The sequence below is a fragment of the Ochotona princeps genome, chromosome 13 (assembly GCF_030435755.1).
Source record: "Ochotona princeps isolate mOchPri1 chromosome 13, mOchPri1.hap1, whole genome shotgun sequence".
In the NCBI taxonomy this organism is placed as follows: Eukaryota; Metazoa; Chordata; class Mammalia; order Lagomorpha; family Ochotonidae; genus Ochotona; species Ochotona princeps.
In genome coordinates this window covers 32,812,118-32,838,451 of record NC_080844.1, presented here as the reverse complement: position 1 = coordinate 32,838,451, position 26,334 = coordinate 32,812,118, and the positions used below count along the sequence as shown (strand labels likewise).

Genomic DNA, 26,334 nt, shown 5'->3' with positions numbered 1-26,334 from the left:
CTTATGGGTGTTGGTTCAAGTCTTGGATGCTCCACTTCCACTCCAGCTCCCTGCTAATGCACCTGGGAACATAGCAGAATATGGTCCACCTATGCGGGAGACCCAGTTGGAGTTCTAGGCTTCTAATTTTGGCCAGGTCTGGCCCTAGCCATCATTAAGTATCTGGGTTGTGAACCAGGAAATGAAAGATGTCTCTTTTTCTCTGTAACTGTGCCTTTCAAATAAATTTAAAATAATTTTTAAAAAATTGATAATGCGCATTTTCCATTTTGAAGACCACCTTATACAGACACCAATATAAGTTCCACTGAGTCCCTAGTATTTATTATGCCCTTAAGCCAATATCCTTTTCTGTCATAAGTATGAGCATTAAAGGATCTTGCCCTGACCCAAGCCTCAGACTATAGGCCAATCATGATTTTCCCTTTCAATACCTAAGATTGTGGCTTAGCCCTAGCATAGGGTGGCCCTCGGGGAGCCCACCAAGGCTGTGGAGGACTTGGGACGGGCCTGCCTTCGAAGGTTTTCCAGTCCAAATGGTGGGTGGCATCTCACCTGGAGAATTAGGGGTTTGTGTGGGCTTGGTGTCCTAGGACAGGCCATCCCATGGAACCTTCATGGCTGCCAGGGTGGGGAAGGCTGGGCAATCTCTCCCTTCTTGCTGTTAGCTGGATGGAGCGAGATTGGAAGACCAGAAAGAGGCTGCAGCTGGCTTATGGTGCCAGCCTTGCAGCAAGCCAAGGTCAAGTGCCACTGAGGATGAGGAGGCAGGGAGAGCTGCTCACCAGCAACTGGGAGGGTGACCACTTCCACTTTGAACTGTGTCTTCTTCAGTTGTCTCTGGAATGTTCTGTGAGGGGGTTGAAAATGTCTGTGCCTTGCACCTCCAGGCTTGGATGTGCATCTTGGAGAGATGAGGCCAGAGTGTGCCCTGCTCTGTGCACAGTGAGATTCCAGTCCCTGTCTCCATATCACCTGAGCCCACAGCCCTCCCTGCCGGCCACTTCCTGGGGCTGCAGGACACAGAGCAGCATTGGTATGCGAAGTGCCCTGCCTCTAGATGAGGTGTTCCAGCAGGGCCGAGCCTGCTGAGCCCAGCATCAAGCCCAGAATCAGGTACAAGGACATGACCACGCCCGTGGCCTCAGCCAGCTCCCTGGCCACGATTTTGGGCCCGTACATGAGAGCCAGGGTGCTGAGGTAGCCATTGCTGAGCCCTAACAGGCAGGTGAAGAGCACGGGGTAGATGTCCGACAAGAAAAGCACAGTGCTCAGGTGCCTGCGTGGCTGGTAGTTACAGAACACAAACAGGGGCACAAGGCCGGTCCGCAGGAGTACCAGTCCAAGCAGCGCCTTACTTCTGGGCCCTGGCATCTGGATCCAGGCTGTGATTTGCCGGCCGCACAGGTCTGCAAAGTTGTACAGGAGGAAGGTGGTAAGGGGCACGAAGAACTTGGTGGTCCAGGGCGAGCCAGAGCCCTGGTGAACGGACTGGATGTTGGTGGAGATGGCGGGAAAGATGAGGCTGGTGATGAAGAAAAGGTAGATGGTGCAGAAGCCCAGGCCCGCAGTCTTGCGCAGGATGGGGTGCAGGGGTGGGGTTGGGAGGACTCTGGACATGGGTGCCACCAAAGGGCTGCTTGTGGGGTCTGGGGGCAGCTCCTCTTCACCCGAAAACACATGGGCTGGGGACACAGGCCTCAGGTAGTACCTGCGGTCAGGAGAGGGGGAGTGGTCACTTGCTACTTCCAAGGACAAGAGCCCAAGCCCAGCATTTCATGGTCAAGTAGGGGCTGTGGGAGGGGCAGAGGTCTGCTCAGAACAGACACCCCCACACACACTGAGCCCAAAGATACCACAAGATGCCACAGTGGCTTTGATGCAGCCATTGGAAGACCTGCCCTGTCCCTGTCCTACCTGCCAGGTGGGGCTCTGGTCGTTATCCTGGAGAGCTGGTCAGGTCACCAACAGGGCAGAAGGACCCACACTGACAGCCACACAGGGAACACAAGCTCCTGTTCTAACCTGCCTGCCTCCGTGTATGTTGTTTAGGATGGGGGAAGTAGAGATCAAAATGCAAAATGCAAAAGTGTTCAAAATAAGGCCTGCATGATGCAATGTAGCTACATAATATGGCAGAGAAATCATGCAGTGAGAAGACAGCCCTCATGTAGCCCACCTCTGCTCTGCTGCCTCAGTAGGCTGATCATCAGTAGGCCTCCCCATGTTATACCACACAGGTGCAAACACCACACACACACACACACACACACATTATAAAACTCTCTGCAACAGCCTACCATCACAGCAAGTTGTACCAATGATTTCCCTACACAGAACCCCGATGTCTAAATGTGTACCCATGGTTGCCTAAGCAGCAGTCTCCTGTGGCCACCATTTTACATGGGACACAGGGCTCTGCTCTATCTGCCACACTGCCGCTGAATGGTTCGCTCTGTGGACTGCTCCCCTTCTGCTGGACATCCAGGTTGCTTCCATCACAAATAACAGTGTGGCAGGGCCTCTACATGCAAATCCTGCACCTGAATACCAGTGCTGTGGCACAGCAGAGTTCCAGAGCAGGAACATGATGGAGCACAAAGTCTGCATCTGGGACACCTCGATGGGTGAGGACAAACGGCTCTCCAGACAGACCGGTTGGACGTCATTTGCCCTCCCTAAGTCCCCTGCCCTCTTCATCTCCACCAGAGCAGCTGCTTAGTTCTTCCCAGAAACAGCACATGTAGTCTGTAGCCACTGTACTGGTTTGTTGGTTTATAGACAGACCCTGGAAAGTACCATACTTGAGTGCTTTTAGCTAAATCTCCAGGCACGGGGTAGCCCTTGAATGCACAGTGGTTGAAAGAACTAAGCAGCCTGCACAGGGGTCTTCTCTCCGTGCCCCTGGCTATTCTCAACACTGAGTATTACTGACCTTTCCCACTTCTGCTTCAGTCATACTGCCTTACTGTGTGACCCTGCTTAAGCCACTTAGCCTCTCTGGACCTCAAGCATCTGAACCCAAGCTGTGCCAACACAGCTTGGCCAGAGAGACTCAGTGACATATGTGTGTTGTGGGGGAGAGGAGCAGCAGAGGAGGCAGCTGCTTGATGATGGCTGGTTCTGGTCTCAGCGTTGCCTCTGCCTCCTGGGGTGGTCTGGGGCCAGCATGCCCCTTTCTAGGCTCAGTCTCCTCCGTGAAATGGGGATTTCATGAGGCCATGAGGTTCAGCCCCCACCAGCGCTCCCACCCTAAGAGCCCACAGAGCCCAAGTGAGCAAGCAAGAGAGTGCGAGTTCCTGCATATGGTCACTTCTCCATGTGATGCTCAGATGCGCATTTGGCCCCAAGCCCCCATCTGCTTTCACAATCATAGTCTTGGGGAGGAATCTTCCCACTTCCCTCTCTTGGACTCAGGGTTGGGTCTAGAGTCTGCTCTGCAAAAGCTCCTGCCAAGTTCCCCCATGGCTGAGGCTCTTCCTCTTGAGTTCTCCCCAGCCCTGCTGCCTCATCTTGCCCTTCCAGGCGTGGTACCTGCGGGCATCTCTTGTGGCTCTATCCTTGGATAGACTTCCATGGAGTGTGGCAGTGCTGGCAGGTGCTGCAATTGGCAGACTGGATGACTAGAGCCTGTGCAGGATGGCCCAGACCTGGGAGTTCCCTGAGGCAATGGCTCAGATGGACCAATGAGCCTGGAAGCTCTAGGCCCAGCTGACTGGGGTCACCGGCCAGCATCATTATGGTCATGCAAGATCCCATCCTGGAAGCTCCGCCATGTTCCAGTGACCAGGGCGGCATCCGCCCTCCTTCCTGAAGACACACCCACCTACAGTGGGGCTGGGGACTCTCCCGCCCCTCTGCTCATTCGGGGACTCAAATGGCAGTGAGCAAGGTGAGCCACAGCTGGATGGTTCCTGATGACAGCTCCAAGGGGCAGGAAAAGGGCTGTGGGCACCCCAGAGACCATGAGGCACATGGCTAGTCCTAGTAGCTCCATTCTCTTCTGTCCTGCAGCACTGTGGCCAGCTCAAGTCATGAACGATCCTATCACTGGGGCAGGAAGCCCTAAGCTCAGGAGGAGTTGGGGCAGGGGTTGGGTGAAGGCAGGGGTTCTGGGCGCTAAGGAGGCAACTCTGCCTATAGGGACAGGGAGAATACCCTTATTGTCACCTGCCAGGGAGACAGCCAGACACAGTGGGAAGAGGCTCCAAGGCCAAACTCTGCAAGATGTTCACAAGGTGAGAAACCTGGGGCACTCTGAAACCTCAGTTGCTTCAGCTGCAATTTGAGAAAATATCCTTACAACCACACACGTTGTCTTCAACAATATGAAACAAAACTACGCCAATGCTGAGCTTGGGGCTACTGTGAAAAGTCAGTTTCCTGGGAGAACAGGCCAGTTCCAGACAACCAGCCCTCTCCCGGCTCTGCCAGCTCACACTGCTGGACAACGGGCAGATCCCTAGGCCTTCCCTGGGACTCAGTCTCCTGACCTGTACAATGGGATAGTAACTTCTGCCTCTCCTATGTCAAATAAGAGAATAGGAAAAAGCTTTGGAAAGAATAGAACACAAGAGAAAATCAAAGGTGTTTTTAAGAAAGTAGCAGAAAGCAAGAAAGAAAAAGGAGAGAGAGAAGCAAAGAGAGCAAAGAAGAAGAGGGGGAGGAGGAAGAAGAGGAAGAGGAAGAAACTCAAGGCAGGAAAGATTTCCAGAAAGCCGAAAGGAGTGTAACGAGACAGTGATTGGTTGAGGGCACATTCACATCCTGGGTCCGTTCTAGGAGGCAGCAGGTAAAGGGTCGAGTTCTTAGTTTCTGCCACACACAGGAGACACCAGCATGGAGCTTCCGGCTTCAGACGGGCCCAACTCTGATTCCTGAGGGGCATCTGAGAGAAAACTAACAGAGGGAAGCTTGGCATCTGGGTCTCTGCCTTTCAAAAAATATATATAACTATCATCATTTTAGTCCTGGTTCTGCTATCCACTGAATGTGACACTCAGGCAAGTCCCTGGGTTTCCAGTGTGTGCACAGAGATAAAAACCAACATAGTGTTGTAGCGAAGAAGCAGGAACATGGTGCACTAAGTAAGTAAGTAAGAGACACAACAGGCGGCTGTGCTGAGTGCAGTGCTGCAGCAGGTGAGGCGTTGGGCAATCAGGAGCCATTTGGGCAAACAGCATTCCCATTGCTGTTCTACCACCTGCCTCTCCATCCTTGCACCTGCAGACCCCACCTGCCGGGGCTACTGCCTGCACCCGGCTTCTCCCATGTGTCAGCCAGGGCAGCTCACTGAGCAGTTGCTCTGAACCAGGGCGCTTCCCCCCACTCCAGGAAGTGGGGAGCCAGAGAGAACAGACAGGGACCTCGCTGGGTGACAGATGAAGGCCAGTAATGCTGCAGAGAAAAGAGGATGAGGACCGGGTGAGGGAGGGGGCAGGCCTTCACCTGGCATATTCCAGTCTGGGCAGCAGCAGGTAGAGCCCAATGCAGAGCCCTAGGAAGACAGCTGCAGTCAGGAAGAAGGCCAGGGCACTGTCCGTCACGTCGCTGGATGCCGCCAGGTCCACCAAGGCGGCCACGGCGCTCACGGTCCCTCCCATGGCTCCTCCTGTAGAGAGCAAAGATACCACAGGGACAGTCAAGGGCACACATGGGGAAGTGTGGGCCTGCAGGTTCCCCTGTCCCCTCACCCAACATGGAAAATGTCACCACTGTCACAATATTCTAAAGCCTCGGCAGACATGTTGGGGGAAGAGGCCTGTTGCTGTGCAACTGTTAAGGTTCCCCAGCCCTTCTCACTCAGACTTGACCTCCAAGGAGGCCCCAGCTGCCTACTTCATTGGTTTGGTGTTTTTTTCTCTCTGGCCTTTCCAACAGCATCTGGAACATTAGGCTCAGGGATGGGAAACCCTTGGTTTCTGTGCATCCTCTCTAGCACCCTCAGCCCAAACCACCCACCAATGTACTTGGCTGTCCCTCTGGAGAAATCCTCCCAGGCTACAAATTCCTCCATACCCCAGGATAGCTGTGGCACCACATGCCACATGTGTGTGTCTGAGTGCATGAATTCTCACACGCATGGAACATGGGGCATGCCTCACTGCTCCCTAAGAGAGGAGGCAGCACGGCCAGCCTTGCAGGAGGCTTGCAGGCCTGACAGCTACATGGGCATGTCTGACGCTGACTCTGCACCATGCTGGCTGTGATCTGGTGGCTGAAGTGCCATCTTGGGCTGCAATTTGCAGTCAACTGCTCCAAGTGCAGGAGGAGTATTTGGAAGGGGGCCTGCACACAGTAGGCTTCCAAGGGCTAAGATACTTGCATAGTCATACTGCTACTGCCAGAGACTGTGTCTCTCTTCTTTCCTTTCAAACCCTCAAGCCCGTGGTGGTGAGCTTGGGATGAACCAGAGTGAGCAGGCCTACGTGTCACCTGGCTTGGGATTCCCCAGTTCTGGAGCGCGGCTGCCCACATGGACGGGCCATCTACTCTGCCTTGGTCTATCCTCTCGGGGAATGGGGCCATTGTTCCTCTCATCATTCCATAGGCCCACAGTGAGAGAGTAAGGGGGAACAGGAAGACAGGGAAGGCCTGGACAGGGCCATCTTCATGCATGGTCAGCAAGGGTCAGTGAGGGGCAAACGTGCCAGGCTAAGCAGCAAACACAGTGACCCGGACTACGTACAGGGACTCAAGGAGGTGTGGTGAATGTTGCCTGGGGATGGCTAAAGAACAGACCCATATGCAGGGCCCAGGCCACTCAACCCTGGTCAGGTGGCTCCCAGGGGCACCATTCTTCTGCTGCACTGAACAGGGGGAGAGCTGAGGCTACAGCCATGCACAGGAGTGGGGCACCACCATTAGCCCCCTGGACAATTCTCCCCACCATGAGCCTGGGTGGGGCCAGAGGAGAGTGAGGATAAAAGCCGCATGGTTAAGACCACAGACTATCTGCTCAAGAAGGCTCAGTGTAGGGCTCAGCAGCGTGGCCTAGTGGCTAAGGTCCTCGCCTTTATCCCATATGGCCGCTGGTTCTAATCCCGGCAGCTCCACTTCCTCTCTCTATCTCTCCTCCTCTCAGTATATCTGACTTTGTAATAAAAAATAAAATAAATCTTTAAAAAAAAAAATAAAAGAAGGCTCAGTCTAACCCAGCTCTATCCTCTGCACCGTGTGGCTTGGGGCAAGGCCCTTATCTTCTCTGTGCCTCTGTTTGCTCATCTGGAAAATGGGAATGTGAGTTACTCCTCTCATGCTTCAGAGCCATCATTGATATAAAAATGATCAGCACACAGAAAGGAGTGGGAGCAGCGCCTGGTATATGGAAATGCCAGATAAATCCGCTCTGATTTCCAATTAGCAGCCTGGCTGTTTCCCTCTTTCTACAGGAGGGTGGACCTGTGCTGAGAGGGGACCCGGAGCAGCCCTCATCCCCACCTGGATGATCTGTTGCCACTTGGTTATTTGGGCTAGGCCGCAGTGTCAGACGCTACCCTCCCAACCCGCCACCCGGAGGAGCAGATCTTAGCATCGCTGCCCATCACCCATTGGTGGCCCCCTCTCTCTCTAACTCTCAGAGAATTTACCACATTATCATCAACAGCAAACCAGGCCTGGGGGAGCTCATCCTTCATGACTCCCTACTTTTATCTCATCAGTTATGGAAATGCATGCAAATGAAGGTGCTCCAGAAAGCACCAGCACAAAACAAATGAATCCTCCTCTTGCGATGCCAACACTTCAACACTTCAACACTCGCAGCAATTGCAGTTGGCTTCTCCAGACCACAAACCAGTGGGGCTGGCGAGGTGACCTGGGACCCGAGATCTCCCAGGGTACTGGGTGCCCTCAGAGAAGGGGCTTCACACGATTCCAAATTCAAATGTTTCCACTTTGCAAAAAACTCACAGGAGCCCACCCACTCCTCCAGGCGACCAAAAGCACCTGCAGGGTCAACAGAAACCCAGCATCTGGCTGCTGGCTCCTGGACAGGTGGTCAGCAAGGCTGTGATGACAGAGGACAGTCCTTCTAGAGTGGGAGGGAGGAAGACAAGGGAGCTCTGCTGACTTGATTTGTGTCCCAGATCATCCCAGGATAGAGCCGGGAGCCTAATCCTGTATCAAAAACAGCAAACAGATTGGCGCCTGCATCTAGTCTCTGATCTGTTGAGAGGAGCTGCCTCAAGTGCTGTGTGGAGAAGGATTTGGAGGCTTAGGAAGAAGATAGAGATCTATTAGTGATGTCTGGCATGGGTACCGGGTGGGGAGGGGCCACTCTTGTCAAAGGATTTGTCATCCCTGCCATATTTTCCCTGACTTTGCTAACTCACAGGCTCATGGGGTAATGGCAGTGGGCAGGGGGAATTCTTCCCAGGTGGACAGACATCTGCACCTGTGTTCCTACACAGGGGCACCCAACCTTGCCCCAGCAGATGGTGCTGTCAGCCCACACACCTTGTTGCTTTTCACCTGCTGGGTCACTTGGGCATGAAACAAAACTGCCAAGGTCTCCATATTGGGTATATCAGGCCTGCTTTCATCATTGGAACCTGAGTTAAGCGTGGTTGGCCCCAGTCACCCAGAAGTACACCCATGGGGTGGCAGCTCCAAGAGCATGGTCTAGTTCACCTTTGAACCCTGGCACAGAGCAGGTCCTTTCTAAATCAGAAAGAAAAGACAGAAGGAGGGAGACAAGATGGGGGGAGGGAAGGGAAGGAAAGATACATGGAAAGAGAGGAATGGTGGGGGAAGAGGAGGGAACTGCACACAGCTTTCCACATCAGCTGCAACAGTGTGCCCGCCACCTGCTCTGCTTCTGGTACCACTCCCCACCTCTCCAGCTAATCCTAATCCTAACCATAACCCTATTTTAGTTACCAAATGTTTAAAAAGTCATGTACCTCTCATTCCCAAAACATTAGTGTATAGCTATTCTCGTAGATGGAGGAGGGTTAGGACACTCGAAGCCTAGAGGAGGTACCAGCTGTGCTGGAAGTGACCGGTGTGGCTGCTATCAGGAACAAGGCTTCTGCCTGGGACTTCTGGGATGCTTGCTCTTGTGCCCTAGACCTCACGCTACAAGGCAGCTCTGGCTGCCACAATGAGGTCCAGGTGGGGAGCAACCAAAGCCCCTGCCCACCGTCCAGGCCTGGCCAAGCTCCCAGCCAGCAGCTGTGACCCACATGCTGGCCGGGGATCCTCCAGTGCCGGTGTGCCACGCAGAGCAGCCTCCAGGTAACTCCTGCCAGAAGGCAGGTGCACCAGCGGCACCAGTGATGGCTCAGGCACAAGGCCCCAGGCTGGTCTCTTCCGTGACAGTTGATAACCCTAATGCACCCCGAATACACACTCATCCCTGCATCCTCCCCCACAGATTGCATGTCCATGAACCAGGACTGGAGCAGGAGTTGGGGAGGCCAGGACCACAGCTCTCACCTGAGATCAGCGCCTGGGAATTTCTCATGGGGAAGGAGCCAGTCATGCCGTAGACGCTGCTGCTGAAGACCATAGAGGCGCCACTGACGATGGCCATGCAGACAATGGTGACAGTGAAGAAGCCACGGGTCCAGGAGGAGGTGTCCACTTTTACCAGCACCGTCATCACCACAAAGACAGTCAATGAGACCGTCAACGAGGCCAGGACACGGATGCGCACTGGAATCCTGCAGGGAGGATGCCAGCAGCGGTTAGGCCTCCTGAAGGGGTGGCAGGGGTGGGGGTAGGCAGGCTGGCTGGGGGACCCTCCTGAGAAGCCCAGTGGAGGAAGGGTCCGAAACCTGCCTTGCTACCTCATGAGCTGTGTGGCCTTGGGAAAGTGACTTGGTCACCTGGTTTCACCTTCTGTCCATGCCCAGAAGGGAGGAAGACTGATCTACCTCCAAAGGTGGTTGTGTTGCCTGGTGTGCTGCGTGTGGCTTCCCTGGTTGCACTGTGTCTGTAGCAAGCAACACCTGGCTCTGGACAAGTGCTCCAAGCGGCAGTGGTCTCTTGCTGTTGGCTTGCAGACCCAGGGGCCAGTGCCTGCACCTGTTTCGTGGTGGAGCTTGTATCCTGTTTAAACACAGGAACCATCTCTTCCATTGCCCTTAGACTTGGCAGGAGGGGGTGAAGGTGAGGGAGCGGAGCAGAGAACATCATCATGCTTATTGTCAACACACAGCCTGTGCCAAGCACTCCTCTAAGTGCTGTCTGGCTGCTAGCTTCATTCTTGCAGCAGTTGTATAAGGCAGGTATCTATACCCCAGCCCATGTGTACAGAAAACAAGGCTTGGTGGGAGGGTGGGCACTGTCTGAGTGGCTAAGGAACTTGCCCAAGGCCACTCGGCCATGCCTGTGTCTGCTCTCTGGACACTCCTCTGCCTCTCTAGATTATAGCAAGTTGGGGGGCTGGGGCCCTGAAGGCAAAGGTGGGGGAGGCAGGGCAGGAGAGTCCAGGCCTCAGTGGTGATGTGCAACAGCTGATGGCAAGCTAATGCAATCTGGGGCTGGGGAACAGCCACACATTTCTCAGCCTCAGCATGGTCCTAGGGGGGCACAATTTTATTCCAGGGAGAGAGAGCCCCTCCTCTAGGGGCTGCTTAAATCATCAGATTAAACTAAGCTTTAAACCGGATTGGAGGTTTAGTTCATTTTCCTGTTAACCAGTTGGTGGGGGCTGAGAGAAAAGCCAGATTAGATGCACACAATTTTTTTTTTGGATTAAAAAAAGACATACTTGAAAGGTAGAAATACGTGTGTACAAAGAGGTGTGAGCTGACGAGCGTGAAATGCAAGGGAGGCTGTTTTCCAGGTTCGTGTGTGGCCACCAGCTAATCTCAGCTTCCTCTGGATCCTCAGCTGAAGGCAAGGCAGGTGCGGCCTCTGCTTCGTGGGGGCACAGGACACGGAGGAAGTGAAGAGATGGCTTGGTGTTGCAGGAGGTGGCCATGGGGAGCTGGGACGGGGACTCATTCTGCAACTGTGCAACCTCAGTGTCATGCTCATTTATAATGAACATGCATGTGTGGTTAGCATGCATGTGCAATGCTGTGGGGGATGCCAGGGACACAGGTATTTCATGCCACCATGCTCAGTGCTCCACAGAGAGGTCACGACAGGCTACCTGGGGACAACGTCCAAGCTGGACCTTGAGGATGAGCAAGTGTCTTGGGAGACAGAGCATCACGTGTTCAGGGATTGGCTATGAGCCTGGTCTGCAGTGGTGAGGGGAGCACAAAGGCAGGTGTGAGGTTGGAGAGACACAGAGCTGGTCAACATCCGCTAGAGCTGTTGTCCATCAATGACTGTGGTAGTGGGTGGAGGAACACCTGGGCTCCACCCTCTTGGGAGCGTGCCCTCCTACTCCTGCGCCCTGCAATCTTTGCCAGAGCCCGTCTGCTCTCCATGGACACTGGCTAGCTGAGGCATCCTCATCAGGTTCCTTTCCTTCCCTCTCAGGCTCGTTCTGAAGTCCCCTGCCTTCACCTGCTGATTTAACAACTTGTAACCTTGTTTGAATGTCTACTGCCTTTGCGGACCTCCACATGGAGTTGATCACTAAGACACCCCTCCTGGCTCTGCAGGGGCTGTGGCCCCTGGACCTGGGGGCCAGTGTACACCAGGTGCCCTGGAGGCGGGCCAGCAAGTATCAACCCGGCTGCTCCTAAACACTCAGTGTAGGTCACAGTGTGTCACTGGGTTGCAGGGTAGGGGTGGGGGACAGGCAACTTTACAACAGGTGCAGCTGGTTCACTTGCCCCAAGGGGAGAACAGCAACAAGTGCCAATGGCTTGCCAGGTAACCCCTGCGACTCCTGGGCCTCAGCCTTCTCATAGCCGACACTCATGCCCTGGACAACTAGTGATTCTAAATGTGAAGAGATCCCAGGACAGAGGCTGGGGACAATGGTTGGAGTTATAACCATAAGAGAAGTTGCAAGAAGGGACCATCTGTTAATATCTGGCAGCTTCGAGTTAGACAGGAATGTGCTGCTGCCCCAAGCCTGTCCCTGCCAGGCCACACACTGGGGGACACAAAGGTGGCTTGGCAAGGAGCTAGGGATTCCTGACTCAGGCCTAAAAGGGGGATGGCCAGGGAGGAGTGGGAGTCGAAGCAGGTGCATCCCCAGAGCAGGGCAGCTTTGTCTCCCCGTACCTGCACAGGTCTCCTCGCATGTTGCTTTCTTGCTCCACAAATCATTCCCACCAGAGCCTCTTTCCTTGGGGCCCCAGGTCCTGAGTGAGATCCCACCGAGTGGGTGTGTGAGGCGTGGGGGGCATGGCCTTTTCAGACCTGAAGTGGGCAGCTGCAAGCCCACCCCAAAGGCACTAACAGGGCCTCCTGGCCTCCCTCTGCTTCCCCCACCCCAGAAAGGGAGAGGGGTCCAGGAGACTGTGGTATTCTTGGGATTTTAGGGACAATCTAGACAAGTTCCATCCAGTGTGAGGGATAAGAGCTTGGCAAAGGTGACAGCTCCAGGCCTGGGGTCCTGGGGCAGTCCACACTGTCTGGAAGATTCCTGGGCAGCGTGGCCAGCTGCGCCTGAGCTGGTCCCCATCCTGCTCCTCCTTGTGAGAGCTCAGGACCTCAGGCAAGTGATTTCTTCATAAGTTCCTAAAATGTAAATGCTCCTCATCAGTATTTCTGATGCTGTGAGTTTAACATAATAAAACACTCGGTGATTATGGATGAACCGGCAGGGGAGAGGAAGGGTTCTCCAGGAGGAGAGACCAGGAGATGTTTCCATCTCTCACATTAAATAAAAAACCACTTAGCCCCAAACCATCTCCCTGTGACCTGAAACAGAGGCTTGTCAGCAATTTCCCGCCCCACTCCCACCACTCCTGGAATCCAGGCAAGGACAAGGGCAAGGGTGGGCCTGGGGTGGGGTGTGGGCTGGGCCCCTATGGAGAAGGTCCCATGACCACTGAGCCACCTGTCCATCTGGCTTGGGCCCCTGTTGGAGACAGACCCAGACATTCCTCCATGCCTTTCTCTGTAGCAGCAGCCTAAGATGAAGCTCCAGCTGGAAGCCTCCCTGGTCTGACTCTGACTGCGGGGAAAGTCCACTACAAAGCTGGGGGATGAGGGGCCGGGGGTCTCAAGGACAACTGCATGGTGATAGGTTCACAGCTGCAGCCCTGGCTCCAGCCTCCCGTAAGGCTAGCTCCCCTTCTCAAAGCAAGGTCACCCGTTGTGGTCAGGTTTACAGGTTGCCCAGGAGAGTGCTCATAGGGCCAGCCACTGCTCTGAGGAATCACCGCCCCCCCACTGCAGCCAACACTGATGCTGCTTGACAATAGCAGTGAGCTAAGGCCAGCTCTGTGGTCTTGGCATATCCCTTGACCTCCACCAGGAAAGTGGGGCAGCGTCCCAATCTCCTTCTTGGAGTGATGTGACTGGAGGTAGCCTGGGCATGAGCCCCTTATGAGGGTTCAAGCAGTGACTCTGGATATGGACAGGGAAATGGGCTCTTCTGGCTGGACACACACAGCCCTGAGGCTGCAGAACCAGCATACAGTGAGAGAGGTCAGGAAAAGGAGGCATGTGAGGCGAGGGCTGCCCTACCATTACAGTGCCTGGTCTCGCCAGGACCCGGTTCTGTCCTCTAGGGGACAGAGAGCCTGTGTGTCTGGTAAGACACAAGGCAGGCAGGCTCGGCAGCGTGGCCTAGTGGCTAAGGTCCTCGCCTTGATCCCATGTGGCCGCTGGTTCTAATCCTGGCAGCTCCACTTCCTCTCTGTCTCTCCTCCTCTCGGTATATCTGACTTTGTAATAAAAAAATAAAATAAATCTTAAAAAAAAAAAAAAAGACACAAGGCAGGCAATGTAGGGGTCATATAGGGGCACATTCTCTGACACTGTTCTACTGGGAGGTGGCGATCTTTGTCCCCAAAAGTGCCACTAAACATCCCTGAGGCCAAGCTACAAAAACTGTGCAGCTTCTTAACAGCTCTCTTGGAGTATTCGTTCATCAGTCACTGTGTAAGTCACTCTGGTCACTGGAGCCAGCAGCTGAGAGCACACAAGGTGGGTAAGAGGCAGTGAGAGGGACAGAACAAATGGGCACTAGCCCCAGCTGCTGTCTGGGAGCACTGGCATGGGAGACATTGAGCGTGGCTGATCCCCAGCATGTGGGACACTCATCGCTGCCTCCAATTCCAGCCACTGGGGACCCATGGGTTGCAGAGACAGCCCCCACGCAGGAGGCATGGGGAATACTGGTGCACTTGGGCTTAGCACATGAAGTGCTGTCCTGTTCTCGTCCCACACCCACACAGATATCACTAATCAATCACAGCAAATGCCGTGAGGCTAGATCTATATGTAACTCCCACTCAGATCTGGAGAGTCATTATAAATTATCAGAGTTGTATAAAATACATCTGCCATTAGTGCAAGTTCCTGGATCACATGTAGTCATTGATTGTGCCTGGTGGTAGTTTTGGGCAAATGCAGGCAAAATCGCCAGAGCCACACCTTCTCAAACTCAAACTGAGGTTGGACTGCTACTCAGGGGGATTTATGGCCCTATTAACTTTCTAATCTCTTAGGTCACTTCTTCTACGGTGTATCTAGATAGAGTCCCACTTAGCAACCCCTGCCCCAATCCCAAGGTCAGAAATTCTCTCACCCTCTCTGTGAACTGGTCTTACAGCCAAACCAGGGGTAGAGAAGCAAGCCCCACCCTACAGCCAAGCCAGGGTGGGTGGATGTATTGGCTTCCAACTATTGTCAGAATGTTTTTAAGACCAATGCCCGGGCCCGGTGGTGTGGCCTAGTGGCTAAAGCCCTCGCCTTGAATGCCCCGGGATCCCATATAGACGCCGGTTCTAATCCCGGCAGCTCCACTTCCCATCCAGCTCCCTGCTTATGGCCTGGGAAAGCAGTTGAGGACGGCCTAAGGATTTGGGACCCTGCACCTGCATGGGAGACTCGGAAGAGGTCCCAGGTTCCCGGCTTCGGATAGGCACAGCACCGGCCATTGCGGCTCACTTGGGAAGTGAATCATTAGACGGAAGATCTTCCTCTCTGTCTCTCCTCCTCTCTGTATATCTGACTTTGTAATAAAATAAACAAATCTTTAAAAAAAAAAAAAACCAATGCCCATATCCTGGTGCTAGGCCCCACTGCACCATCCATGTGTGGTCCCCTGGTGGCCAGGTCTGTGGCCCAGGCAGTAGTTGCCCAGACAGGATCCCAGAAAGGAAGATTCATGTGTCCCCACCAATCTCCAGCCCTGACATGTGGTCGACAAGTGACAACACAGCCCCCTGGCTGGCCAGCCCCAGTTCAAGGATCCCAATTCCTACTTCTGGTGAAAGGGCCAGCCTCCCAGGGTAGTGGCTGCCAGCTAAGCAGCGGGAAAAAAAGAAAAGGCAGCTGTGAGTATGGGTATCAGGGCAGGCAGGAGGCGAGGGCAAGGGCCAGGAGAGGGGGAGGGAGGAAGGCAGCCTACCTGTTGACAAGCAGGAAGTTGGCCACGAGGCACAGGAGGGAGGGTACAGTGGAGGCGATGGCCAGGTAGCTCTCAAAATAGTTCTGGAAGTACACAAACGGGAGGCTGCTGTGGGATGCAGACATGGGACCAGGATACCCCACTGTCTTTGGACCCTGGCAACCATGTTGAATCCACCCAAGACTATGGGTTCCCACCCTTCTCCATCCTAAGACACACTCAGTCATTCAACCAATAACTGCCAGGGTCAGTCATGCTCAGTGTTGGGAACTTGAGGCAGGCTGGATCCCTGTTCCAGTCTCCAGTGAGGCCCACGCTCTCACCATTCCACCTGTCCTATGTGTGGTCCCAGGCATACGCTCTTGACCAAAATACAGTCGTCCAGCAGATTTCCTTAGGAGCCCCACCACAACATTGCAGCCAAAACTCAGAAACCCTGGACCCGGTCCCCCTTGGGGGAACTTTGTTCCTCTGGAACTCTGGATTTGCCCACTTCTTGAAGCTGCTCCAAAAGCCCTGATCATTTAGGGAAGTGGCTCCTGGATGGCCGGAACAAGGGCAAAGGGGCCTCTTCCTGACTGTACCCAAGGGGAAGATTCTGAGGGACTCAGCTGCGGCAGTTGCTTGGGCAGCTCCAAGTCTGGCCCCACTCAGAACTGCCTGCACGCTCTCCTGCCATCCCTCTCTTCAAAGACAGAACATTGACCACAGCCTGGCTCTGGCCAGTGCAGATCCATGCATGAGCTCCAGGCTGGGTTAAGTGGTGGTGACAGCTGACGTGTGCCTAAGCATTTACTGTGTAACAGAAGCTGCGTGGTGACTCCATTCTGGACCCTGAGAGATGTACTACAACTGAGGTGCCTCTTTGAGGCTTTAATGTGTCACCTGCCACCTGCAAGAATCATAAAGAGCCCAAGATGGAGTTCCCATTCATTCTAGGGGTGGGAGGAGCCTCAGACACAGAATTTTTAGCAGCTTAAACTCCACAGGTGCAGCTGTGGGGCATACTCATTTCCAGCCAAGGCAAGAAGCTCCAGGTAGGAGGGTGGGCAAGCACTAGAGTACACAGGAATGAAGGTTAGTCTTGAGCAAGGTCCCAGAGAAGTGGGACTGAAGTGACACTTTGAGACTCAGGTCAGAATCTCCCCTGCCAGGCCTCCAGCCCTGCAATGCCGGGGGCCCCAAGTCCCCTTCTGCAATCAGGAGTGGCACTGCAGGGCTTTGTGGTCTTCGAAAGCTGCACCCTGAATAGGTCAGGTGGTCTTGCAATTAAAATGATAATCACAGCTCTTGTGGTCCATCAACCATGAGCCTTAGAAATAGCTTCTGCCAGGAGCTTCCACCTCATTGTTCCTGTTGGTGGGCTCAGCCGAGCCTGCCCTGGGCTAGGGCAGCCAGTCAATTATGCTCTGACACGGTGGCTGGACCTACGTGAGGCTGGGTGGGAGCCATGGACAGGGCCCCCTGGGAAGAGCAGGTTTGGAGGGGAGGTGGACCTACTCGATGTGAGGTCCCCTCACCTAGGTGTTTCCAGCAGCCTCAGGTTCCCCCTTAGGGATGGGGGTTTTCCAGGCAACAGGACAACCTGGCTCACCAATCATTAAACAGAAAAACATGTATTCAACTTTGTAAAGCTTTTCAAGTATTCACAACTTGGTGGTTGGGGGAGGGGGCTGGGGAGAGGGAGAGGGCCGACACTGTGGCAGAGCAGTTTAAACCACAGCCTGAGGCATTAGCATCCCACATCAGGCTTGATTTCCAGTTGCTCTACTTCCAATCTATTTACATCACTAATAATCACCTGGGAAGGCAGCAGAAGATAGCCCAAGTGTTTGGGACCCTGCCACCCAGGTAGGAGACCCAGATAAAGCTCCTGGCTCCCTGCTTCAGCCTGCCCCAGCCCTGGCCGTTGTACCCATTTGGGGGATTGAACAAGTGATGGAAGATCAATCTCTTTCTCTGCACTCCTGCTCCCTCTGCCCCAGCGAGCCTGCTGCTTCTCTATACATAACTGCCTTTCATGAGGGCAATGGTGTTGGGGGCATGAGCTGTGCGGACCTCCAGGCACATGGAGAGACATGGTGCAGCCCTGTTCCTGCAGACCCATGAAACCCTGCAGGTTGGCCAGTGAGCTTGAACCTTACCGGGCTGCAGGTCATGACCATGATTCAGATTAAAAGGCAGGGCTGACATGCAGGTAGAAGCCACATAGCATCCACAGGTGACACATCTTGCCCAGGCAAGTTTCTCTGCCTCAGCAGGTTGCTTGGCAATTCCGTGACCACTGGCCACGGCTGTGTGGCCACTGTCTGTCAGACCAGTGCCTCTTTCTGTTTTCAACCTGTCCCTTAATGTACTCCAGAGTGTTGAGGCCCTGGGCACCAACACTCTGCAGGCGGGTGAGTGCAGAAAGGAGAAAGGGAAAAAAAAAAAAAAAAAAGAAAGGACACAGCAACTTCCTCCCTGCTCCTGGGGAACAATGGCTAGAAGAGGGACAAAGGGAGGCGGAAGCAACTGGGGGAGAAGGGTCCCTCCAGGCTTTTGGAAAGCTGAGGAAATGGCAGTAGTCTGGTAGGTACAGGAGTGGGCACAGGTAGAAACAAGCACGCCCATAGCAGGGCGCTTCCCAGCCAGGCAGGACTCCTGAACAAGGTAACTGGTGGCAATCAGCCTCAGACACTCCTCAGCTGCAGCAGATTTTTGTCGAGCAAGAGAACCTGCCTGTGCTGTCTATCCCTCCCTGCCCGAGGCCACGGGAGGCAGGGAAGCTTGTGGAATTCCAGGCTGCCAGGCAGCCAGGCCCCTGCCTACACCTCAGATGCTACTGTGAGAGGGAACCCCATCAGTCACCATTCCAAATTCAACATGGATGTGGGCAGGATCTTGCTCCTAGGAACAAAGGGAAAGCTCTACTCCTCTGACTCCCCTGCCCCTGAAATGACCTGGGCTCTGGCAGCCCCTGGCAGCAGTAAGATCATCCTTGACACCTGTCAGCAGCTATCGAGAGCAGGGAGACAGCATCCCTGGGGAATGTTGGGTCACCCTGACGCTCGGATCCCACACAGAGCCCAGCTCATCTGCTCTCATCATGGCCTGCAAGGGTGTGATGTGCTCCTATGTTAAAGAAGGCTGAGACTGCCCCAGGTGAATGAACTCATGGGGGCACTCACCTGGGCTAGTGCTGTCAGCAGGACCTTCTGCTGCGAGGGGCAGGGATCAATGGTATTGTCACTTTACAAATATGGGGACCACTCTAGCTCAGGATGCCTGCTTCACGGTCACATGAGACCCAACATTGGTGCTTTTCTGCTCCAGTGTGGGGGAGGGGCAGCCCAGGGGTCTTCCCAGGGCCTTTAGCAGGGATCTGCTCTTGGGGCCTCAAGGTAGGTGTGTCTCCTTGTAAGCCCTTATGTATGGGTGTTCTGCCCGAGACAGTTCACACTGGGTGGCACAGAGCATGGCAACATGCCACCCCTTCCCTTCCAGGCCCACTATCCCCAGTAGCTGAGTGGCAGGCATGAAGACTGCAAATCCAGACTATGACCAGACCCTGGCAAGGATAAGGGCAGCTTCTGAGAGTGGCCTGGGCGAGGAGTTGCTTAGTTGGCTCACGATGGCACTAAAGCAGCTCATTTTCATCTGCTTCACTCTGGCCCCAGTTGCGAACACCAGGAAGGGGGAAAGCAGCTCTTCAAACACAATGTAAAGCCTGGCGGAGCCGGCTGGCCAGATGAGAGGCCTGTTCTTTTATGACGAGGAACGTTCTCTCCCCGCCGACACATCAAGAGGTGCCACGCTAAGCATCTTCCAGAAGAATTTAATTCTGGGCTCGGAGTCCAGGTGAAGAGGTTTCTCCAGGCAGGGAGGACCCGAAATGAGCCTGTTTATCTCTGGCATGCTCTGGCTAAGTACCCTCTCCCCTGCATGCCATTTGGGCACTTTAAAGCAAGCGCAGCAAATGAGTCACGCGCAGCCTCTGTGGCCTGCAAGGTGGCTGTGCGCAGCCCCCGCCTCCAGAAGGGCAGCGGAGGCAGCTGGGCTCCTGCGGGGCGAGCAAAAGCGATTCCGGCCTGGGGGGTGGCAGCTCAAGGCAGCAGAGCATTACCTGGATCACACGGGCATGAAATTAGCAGCAGCGAGCAGGCGGGAACTGAGAATAGCTCAGGGCAAACTTGCCACTTTCCCATAGCCAAGCTCCCTGGTCTGGGAGGCTGCAAGCCGGCTGCCTGTGTCCTGCTCCTTAGCCAAAATCACTGCTGGAGGTCCCCTGTGGGGGTGAGAGGTGGGTACTGGCCCAGCAACATCAATGGGTGTGTGGTCAAGGGCACAGAGGAGCAGGCAAAGAGGGAAGGGGCAGTGCCCACTGTGGAACCCAGATCAGCCAGGCTGGATGGGGTGTGTGGCAGAACAGGATGGGCCTGCAGGCAGAACAATAGCTGGGGGCAAAGTCAGTTGGAAAAGGCCTGCACAGCTAAGCCATGGCAGCCACCGTGGGGACAGGGGACAGGGAGCTCTGCTAGTCCCTGTGGCTCTCAGCCACCTCCAGGCCTAAGTCTAAGAACTTGGAGGTCTGGCTAGCCCTCAGTCCTTTCTGGTGCCTCCTTGGCAATCCCTGCCAAACACCAGGCCTTCTGGAAGCAGCTGCCCACCCATTGCGGCCTAAGGCTCCCTGGGCACACCATCCCCCTCCCCACGGTAAGGCCACATAAGAGAAACGAGAGAGTACAAGGACACAGTGGGCCTGGGGACAGAGGCAGAGATGCAATGCTGCAGGCCCTGGCCAAGGACCACGTGGGGCTACAGGTTCTTACACAAGCCAGTTGCAAGGCAAGATTTTGCCTTGCAGAGCCCTGCTTCCAGCCATAGGGAATCAGACTACCCCTAGAGCCACAGGAAGCTGACACACCCCTACTCTGTCTCCACAGCTACCTCCTGGCCCATCCTGCTTCTACCCACCTTCCACTCTGCTAGGAAGGAGGGACCTCACCCCACTGGTTTCTGCGATACCCACATCCTTACCAACCGTGACCTCTGACCCACCGTCACTGCCTGCAGATGTCACCTCTGGGGGTCCCCCATCATGAGGGCCCCAGGTCGCCCCTCCTCTTCTCAGCCCCTCTTCAAACATCCCTCTCTTAGTGCCTCCTCAGGTCAGTCACTCACTGTTGCAGCCCCATCACCAGCCTGTGGCTCACTCACTCACCCACCCTTCCCACCAGATAAGGTCAGCCTGGGCTTGGCCACCTCTGCCTCCACACCACCTTTCATCCTGTTCTGACAGCCTCTTCTGCTGGTGGCCTCACCTCCAGGGCACTTCTTAGAGGTTCTCTATGGACATCCCCTCCCCCAAGGCAAGGTGGGTTGGGGACTCCCATGATGGGCAGGTGGGAGCAAGGAGGTTCAGGTGAAAGTTGAGGGATGCAGATTGCAGACTATTAGGTCCCTGTATCACAAGGTCCAGGGGAGCTCCCAGGGCCTCTAAATGGGCAAAGGGCATGGTCAGCGCTTGGCCTGAGAGTGGCACATGATGGCTGGGGAGGGGAGCAGGTAGCAGCTCATTCAGTGAATGGGAGAGGAGCCTGTGCTTCTGGAGTCTATTCACTCAGTTACCATACTAGTGGCGCAAGCCCCTTACGGAGGCCCCAGGGGTGCTGAGGGTAGGGGATGGGAGGGGTCGGATTCCTGGGAGAGAGGAGAACTAGAGTAGCCAACAGGTGGAGAAAAGGCACAAATCAGGACACCTTGACAGAGAAACAAGACTCAGCTCAGAGCCTGGCGTGTTGGCTCAGTGGCTAGATCCTTACCTTGCAAGCGCCAGGATTCCACATAGGGCAGTGGTGCTGGGAAGGGAAGCTGGAGAGAGCCGGCCCCTTTCATGATGTGTGGTAGTCACAGTGGGAAATTGCTGTGTGGCAGAACCAGGCCAGAGGTGGGCCAGGGACTACCCCTGGGGGCTGTATCTGCCTGAGGCCGCTTTGTAAATAGTGTACCCGGGTAGCCACAGCAGGAACCAGGTAGCCCCCAAAGGTGAACATGCTCATTTGCTCTCCCGCCCTTGGCAGGCTAAGTCTGGTGACCCCATTACCCAGCACTATGAAGCATGATCAGATGCTAATGCCAGCTCTTCCAAGTCCCTGGTGTCTTTCTACCACACAGGACAATAAAGACAACAGGATGGGCCTGCACTGTTAGCATAGCATGTTAAGCTGTGCCAAGTGGGCTCCTGTTTGAGTCCTGGCCGCTCCACTCCTGACCCAGCTCCCTGCTAATGTGACTGGGAAAGCAGAAGGTCCAAGTTTACGGGCCCCTGCACCTGCATGGGAGCCACTGATGGCATTTCTGGCTCTGGCTGTTGCAGTCATTTGGAGAATGAACCAGCAGACAGATGATACCTCGCTTCCTGGCTAAAATATATACATCTTAAGAGAGAGAGGTGGAGAAAAGGAAAATGGAAATCTCATTCCTGTTTGCTCTCCACCCTCTGCAGCCCCTATCAGAGGAAAGGACCAGAGAGACAGGGGACCTGGAAAAGTGCCCCCAACAGGGGGCAGAGCCCAGGCTCCCAGAAGTCCTCTGGGATCCAGCTTTCTTCCTGGCTGCTGCCTAGTCCTGCCTAGTGTTCCACTTTTGCAGTCTGCCCTCAGCTGCGTGACCAGTGAGAGGAGGAAGGAGGCCTTTCAAGAAAAGTTACCACCTACCCATAAAGCTGTCACTTGCAGCCCAGGAGCCCCCCTTGACCATGAGGACCAGGGATAATGTGAAGCCCTGGGATGCAGTGAGGATGAGGAGGGGTGTGGGGAGCCCCAGCTGTCCTGCGTAAAAGCAGACCAGGAAAACCTCCAGGAAGGCCTTGGCCAGGCCCCTGCAGGCACTTCCTCACCCAACAGGCCGGCCTCCTGCTGGGGAGGCAGCTTCTCTCAAGGTGCATGTGGGCTGGAACCACAGTCTGCTAAGATGTAAGGACTCTGCACGCACACATGCACACACCCTCAGGCACCTGCCACCACTATGGCCCCTTCCAGTCCACGCCTGCCGGGGAGGAAGGCATACAACTGCCTGCACGTGCCTCGACTCATGCTGGGATCCTACTCCCCAGAACCCTGATACTCAATCATGCTAAACAGACACTCATTGTGTGTGTCAGCCCTGACCATGTTCTTTCTCTCAGGGCAATCACCTCTGGATTCTAAGGACATGTGCACAGAAGAAATAAAATCGAAGGCAGAGAGGGAGCGATCGATAGCTGGAAGGGCCTGGGGATGTGACACAAACAGGAGCTGGGAGCGAGTGGGGAGCAAGTCAAAAGGCAAGCGGTGAAGTCCAAGCCGTCAAGGCCTCCCGGGGAGTGGGCAGCGGGGACCATGACCATCAGCCAGACTTCTTCTGCAGGATATGGAGAAAGAAAATGGCAGAAAGAAAAGCCATCCCAGATGTGCATATCACAAAATAAGACGGGGCATGCTCGCTGGGTCTGTGGTCAGAATCACAGGGTGGACAAGGGAATAAAAAAACCCACAAAACTCACTTTAGTTTCTAATTTTTTCCAATGGTTTGGAACAGCCATCCATGCTGGTTTGAGTGACTGGGCAGCCAGCAGGGCAGTGGGCAGCTGTAAGCCTGGATGTCACACACTGTATGATGTGGCAGGAAGTCCACAGGCCCTCCCATGTTACCCACCCCTATATCATCCCTGCACCCCCGGCCCCTTTGCGGGGACGACAGGGCTCAGGCACAGTTGTACCTCTGTGTTCTCTTCCGGGACTTGGGGGAGTGAAGTCTCCCCTACCACTCAGCTTTCACGAAGGCGGACTGACAAATGGAGCCTGGTCCTTCTGCAGAGAGCTCAGCCCACACAGGTACCATGTGGGATGTAGAAGAGGGTCTTGGAGACCCACTGCCCACAGCAGGGCCCAAGGACAGCAGTTGCCAGGCCCCAGCTTGGGTCTGGAATCTGGATATTTGCCAGGTGCGTTGCCTACTCTCAGCTGATCTAGAAATGCCTGGGCCATCTGGAGTCAACTGGCCAGCAGTTCCTCCTGGCCTTCGCTTTCTTCCTCTGTGGAATGGAGGACTCAGGACAGCCTCGTGGGTGGCTGGGAGGCCACTGGCAAGCAGGTAGAACAGGCTGTCCCAATTACAGGCCATTGTAGCCCAGGCAACCCCTGAGTGCTCATGGTCAGCATGTAATTTGCATGTCTCCAGCTCTCTCCTTCCCTCAGGACAGGTGAGCTATCTTTCTCCATGTCCAGCATTCCTATGCACCACAGCCTCTGGTTCCCTTCTCTTCTTCAGCACCCGCTTTTCCCTCTGCTGGTTTGTTCACCTCAAACTGCCTATTGTTCCTCCTGTAACTCCTCCTGCCTCACCTGCTTGCCCTGCTCTCTGGAACAGTTCTGCAGGTGCATGGCTGCCACCACCTCCTCGCCCTCTCCCACAGCCCCTCGTCCAGCTATTCCCCCAAGGTCACTGAGGACCTGTACCACCTCAATCCCAAAGGCAAACTCTTCAGCACCATCTTACATGTCTGGCAACCTACAGGACCCCTGCTGATGGCTTGTTTTCCCTTGGAAATTATAGTCAGAGAGTTCCATGGAATTGAGGTTCCCATGATGGGTTCATGAGTGACTTGCTGCTGTGGTTCAAGTTGGGAAACACCTGAAAATGCTGGCAGAGGGCCCGGCGGCATGGCCTAGCGGCTAAAGTCCTCGCCTTGAACGCCCCGGGATCCCATATGGGCGCCGGTTCTAATCCCGGCAGCTCCACTTCCCATCCAGCTCCCTGCTTGTGGCCTGGGAAAGCAGTTGAGGACGGCCCAATGCATTGGGACCCTGCACCCGCGTGGGAGACCTAGAAGAGGTTCCTGGTTCCTGGCATCGGATTGGCGCGCACCGGCCTGTTGCGGCTCACTTGGGGAGTGAATCATTGGACGGAAGATCTTCCTCTCTGTCTCTCCTCCTCTCTGTATATTTGACTTTGCAATAAAAATAAATAAATCTTTAAAAAAAAAATGCTGGCAGAAAGGCTTGGGGATATGTGCATGGACAATGTGTCACTCATTTTGTCCCTTGGAGCAAATCACTCACACATTTCCAGCCTTGATCTCCTTGCCTGTAAAATGGGTACACTGATCAAACATCTCTGCTTTGGGGCAGCACCAAGGACCAGAGAGATCACAAGAAAAAAGGCTTGGACACTCGGTAGGGTGCTCGCTACGCATGGGTGTACTCCCGAGTGGCTTAGCACCACTGACACAAGTGGCTGCACACAGGGAGAATTGAGCGATGGTGACTGCTGTCGCTGGAAATCAGAGAAGAGTGGCAGCTCCCCCATACGGGTATGGGAGACAAGCGACCAATGCTGGGACATTTCTCCCTGCACTGGCTGGACAATCACCACAGAGATTCAGGTTGCACCTGGGACCACCATGGAGCCCATCAATAGCCACACGGTAGCTGGGGGTACTGCTAGGCCCAGGCTCCTCCCAGCTCCTCCCCAGCAGAGAGCCAGCTTTTTCTGGATAGGGAACTTCTAAAATATGACCTGTAATCCTTCAAACTCCAGAGCAGGGAACCTGCACTTTCTGACCTGGCAGAGAGGTCACTGGCCAGTGCAGGGGTCTTGCTGGGGCTCAGCAGTGGGTGGAAACAGGGGTGCAGCCCAGCCCCTCTGTTCTCCTGGCCTCTACAGCTCTTGCTTTGCATCACCTCAGCAGCCAGGACACTGCCCTGAAGCCCAGCAGCCTGAGAATACAGGGAGAGCCAGGCAGACACAGGACCCTCCAGCCCCCAATCATACTCAAAGGGGGGCATGATGCGAGGAAGGCCCCCTGGAGAGCCCCCCAGGGCTGTCACTAGCTGATGCAGAGCTGCAGCCATCGGCGACAGCACACCTACCCCATGCCACCCACTCTGCCCAGAGCAATGAGGCAGGATAAGCATCGAACACCCCATAGCTGCATCTATGAGGGTCCCATGCAGCACACCCCACTCTGCACCGACCAGGTTATCCCTGCAGCTCCCCGGAGGGCGGCTGCTCTCATTTTGCAACCTGCACAGTCAGGGTTGATCATGTACCCTTCCATAACAGACCATCTGTGACTCTGAAGGCCTGGGCAATGGACATGCTTTGGGAGCTGAGAACAGCAGTTCTTTACCTGAGTGCAGAGTCTAGTTGAGCTGAACTGACTGGTCAGGCACCTCCTCAGCCTGAACACATCAGAACTGGGTGGTCAGACAGATGGTTCCGTGGGCTGCCAGGGCTGGGCATGCCCAGGAAGATGGACAGGTCAGAGTACCTGTTGCCTACAGGCCTGCCCCTGCCAACCCCCAGTGGCTCCAAACCTGGGTGCTGTCACTTGCTAGCATGTGACCTTGGTCTATAGTGTCAAATCCTGAGTCTCAGTTTTCCCTCTTTGAAAACGGGGGTGACAACACAAACTCTGCAACCCATCATACAGATGAAGGAAGCTGCTGGATCGCAAGGGGGCAGGTATGGATGATGGCCAGGGACTCGGGGCCACTGCCAACGGCCCTGTAGTCTCCTCTGCATACCATGTCATGCTGGTTCCCTTAAGTCCCTCCTCCCTGGACTGGAATGCCCAGCTTGGTGAAAAGGACAGCTCCCACAGCATACCAGTGTGCTTCTTCGAGGGACAGGGTTGAAGGGCTGACACCAAGGTGGGGGATGTCCTAGGCTGTCGCTTGCCAAATGAGGCTTACCTGACTTCCTTCCCTCACGTCTTTGCCAGCTGAGCCAGAGAATCAGAATTCTTGAAGGCCCTGGCAGAGCCATCCCTGTCTTGGATTGGGGTGATGGAACACCACTCTCACACACACACCCAGCTAGCTACATCATTGCTGTTGTCACACATGTTTAGGCTGTACTACTCCATGTTG

General features: G+C 54.8%; 2 protein-coding genes across 5 annotated transcripts in view; both read right to left on the bottom strand.

Annotated features, from left to right (window-relative positions):
• The window catches only part of CDH23 (cadherin related 23), a 375,667-nt gene extending 374,985 nt beyond the window's left edge, over positions 1–682 (bottom strand). For all 4 annotated transcript variants that reach the window (XM_058671237.1, XM_058671240.1, XM_058671242.1 and 1 more), the window contains exon 1: positions 556–682. The gene's annotated coding sequence lies outside the window, so the exon portion shown is untranslated. The remainder of the gene's footprint in view (positions 1–555) is intronic.
• The window catches only part of SLC29A3 (solute carrier family 29 member 3), a 42,159-nt gene continuing 16,127 nt past the window's right edge, over positions 303–26,334 (bottom strand). Inside the window, exons 5-8 of the mRNA XM_058671917.1 lie at positions 15,440–15,522; positions 9,439–9,665; positions 5,449–5,611; positions 303–1,711 (exon numbers count right to left, since the gene is read on the bottom strand). Of these exons, the coding sequence (XP_058527900.1) occupies positions 1,057–1,711; positions 5,449–5,611; positions 9,439–9,665; positions 15,440–15,522 (1,128 nt within the window). The 3' untranslated portion in view covers positions 303–1,056. The remainder of the gene's footprint in view (positions 1,712–5,448; positions 5,612–9,438; positions 9,666–15,439; positions 15,523–26,334) is intronic.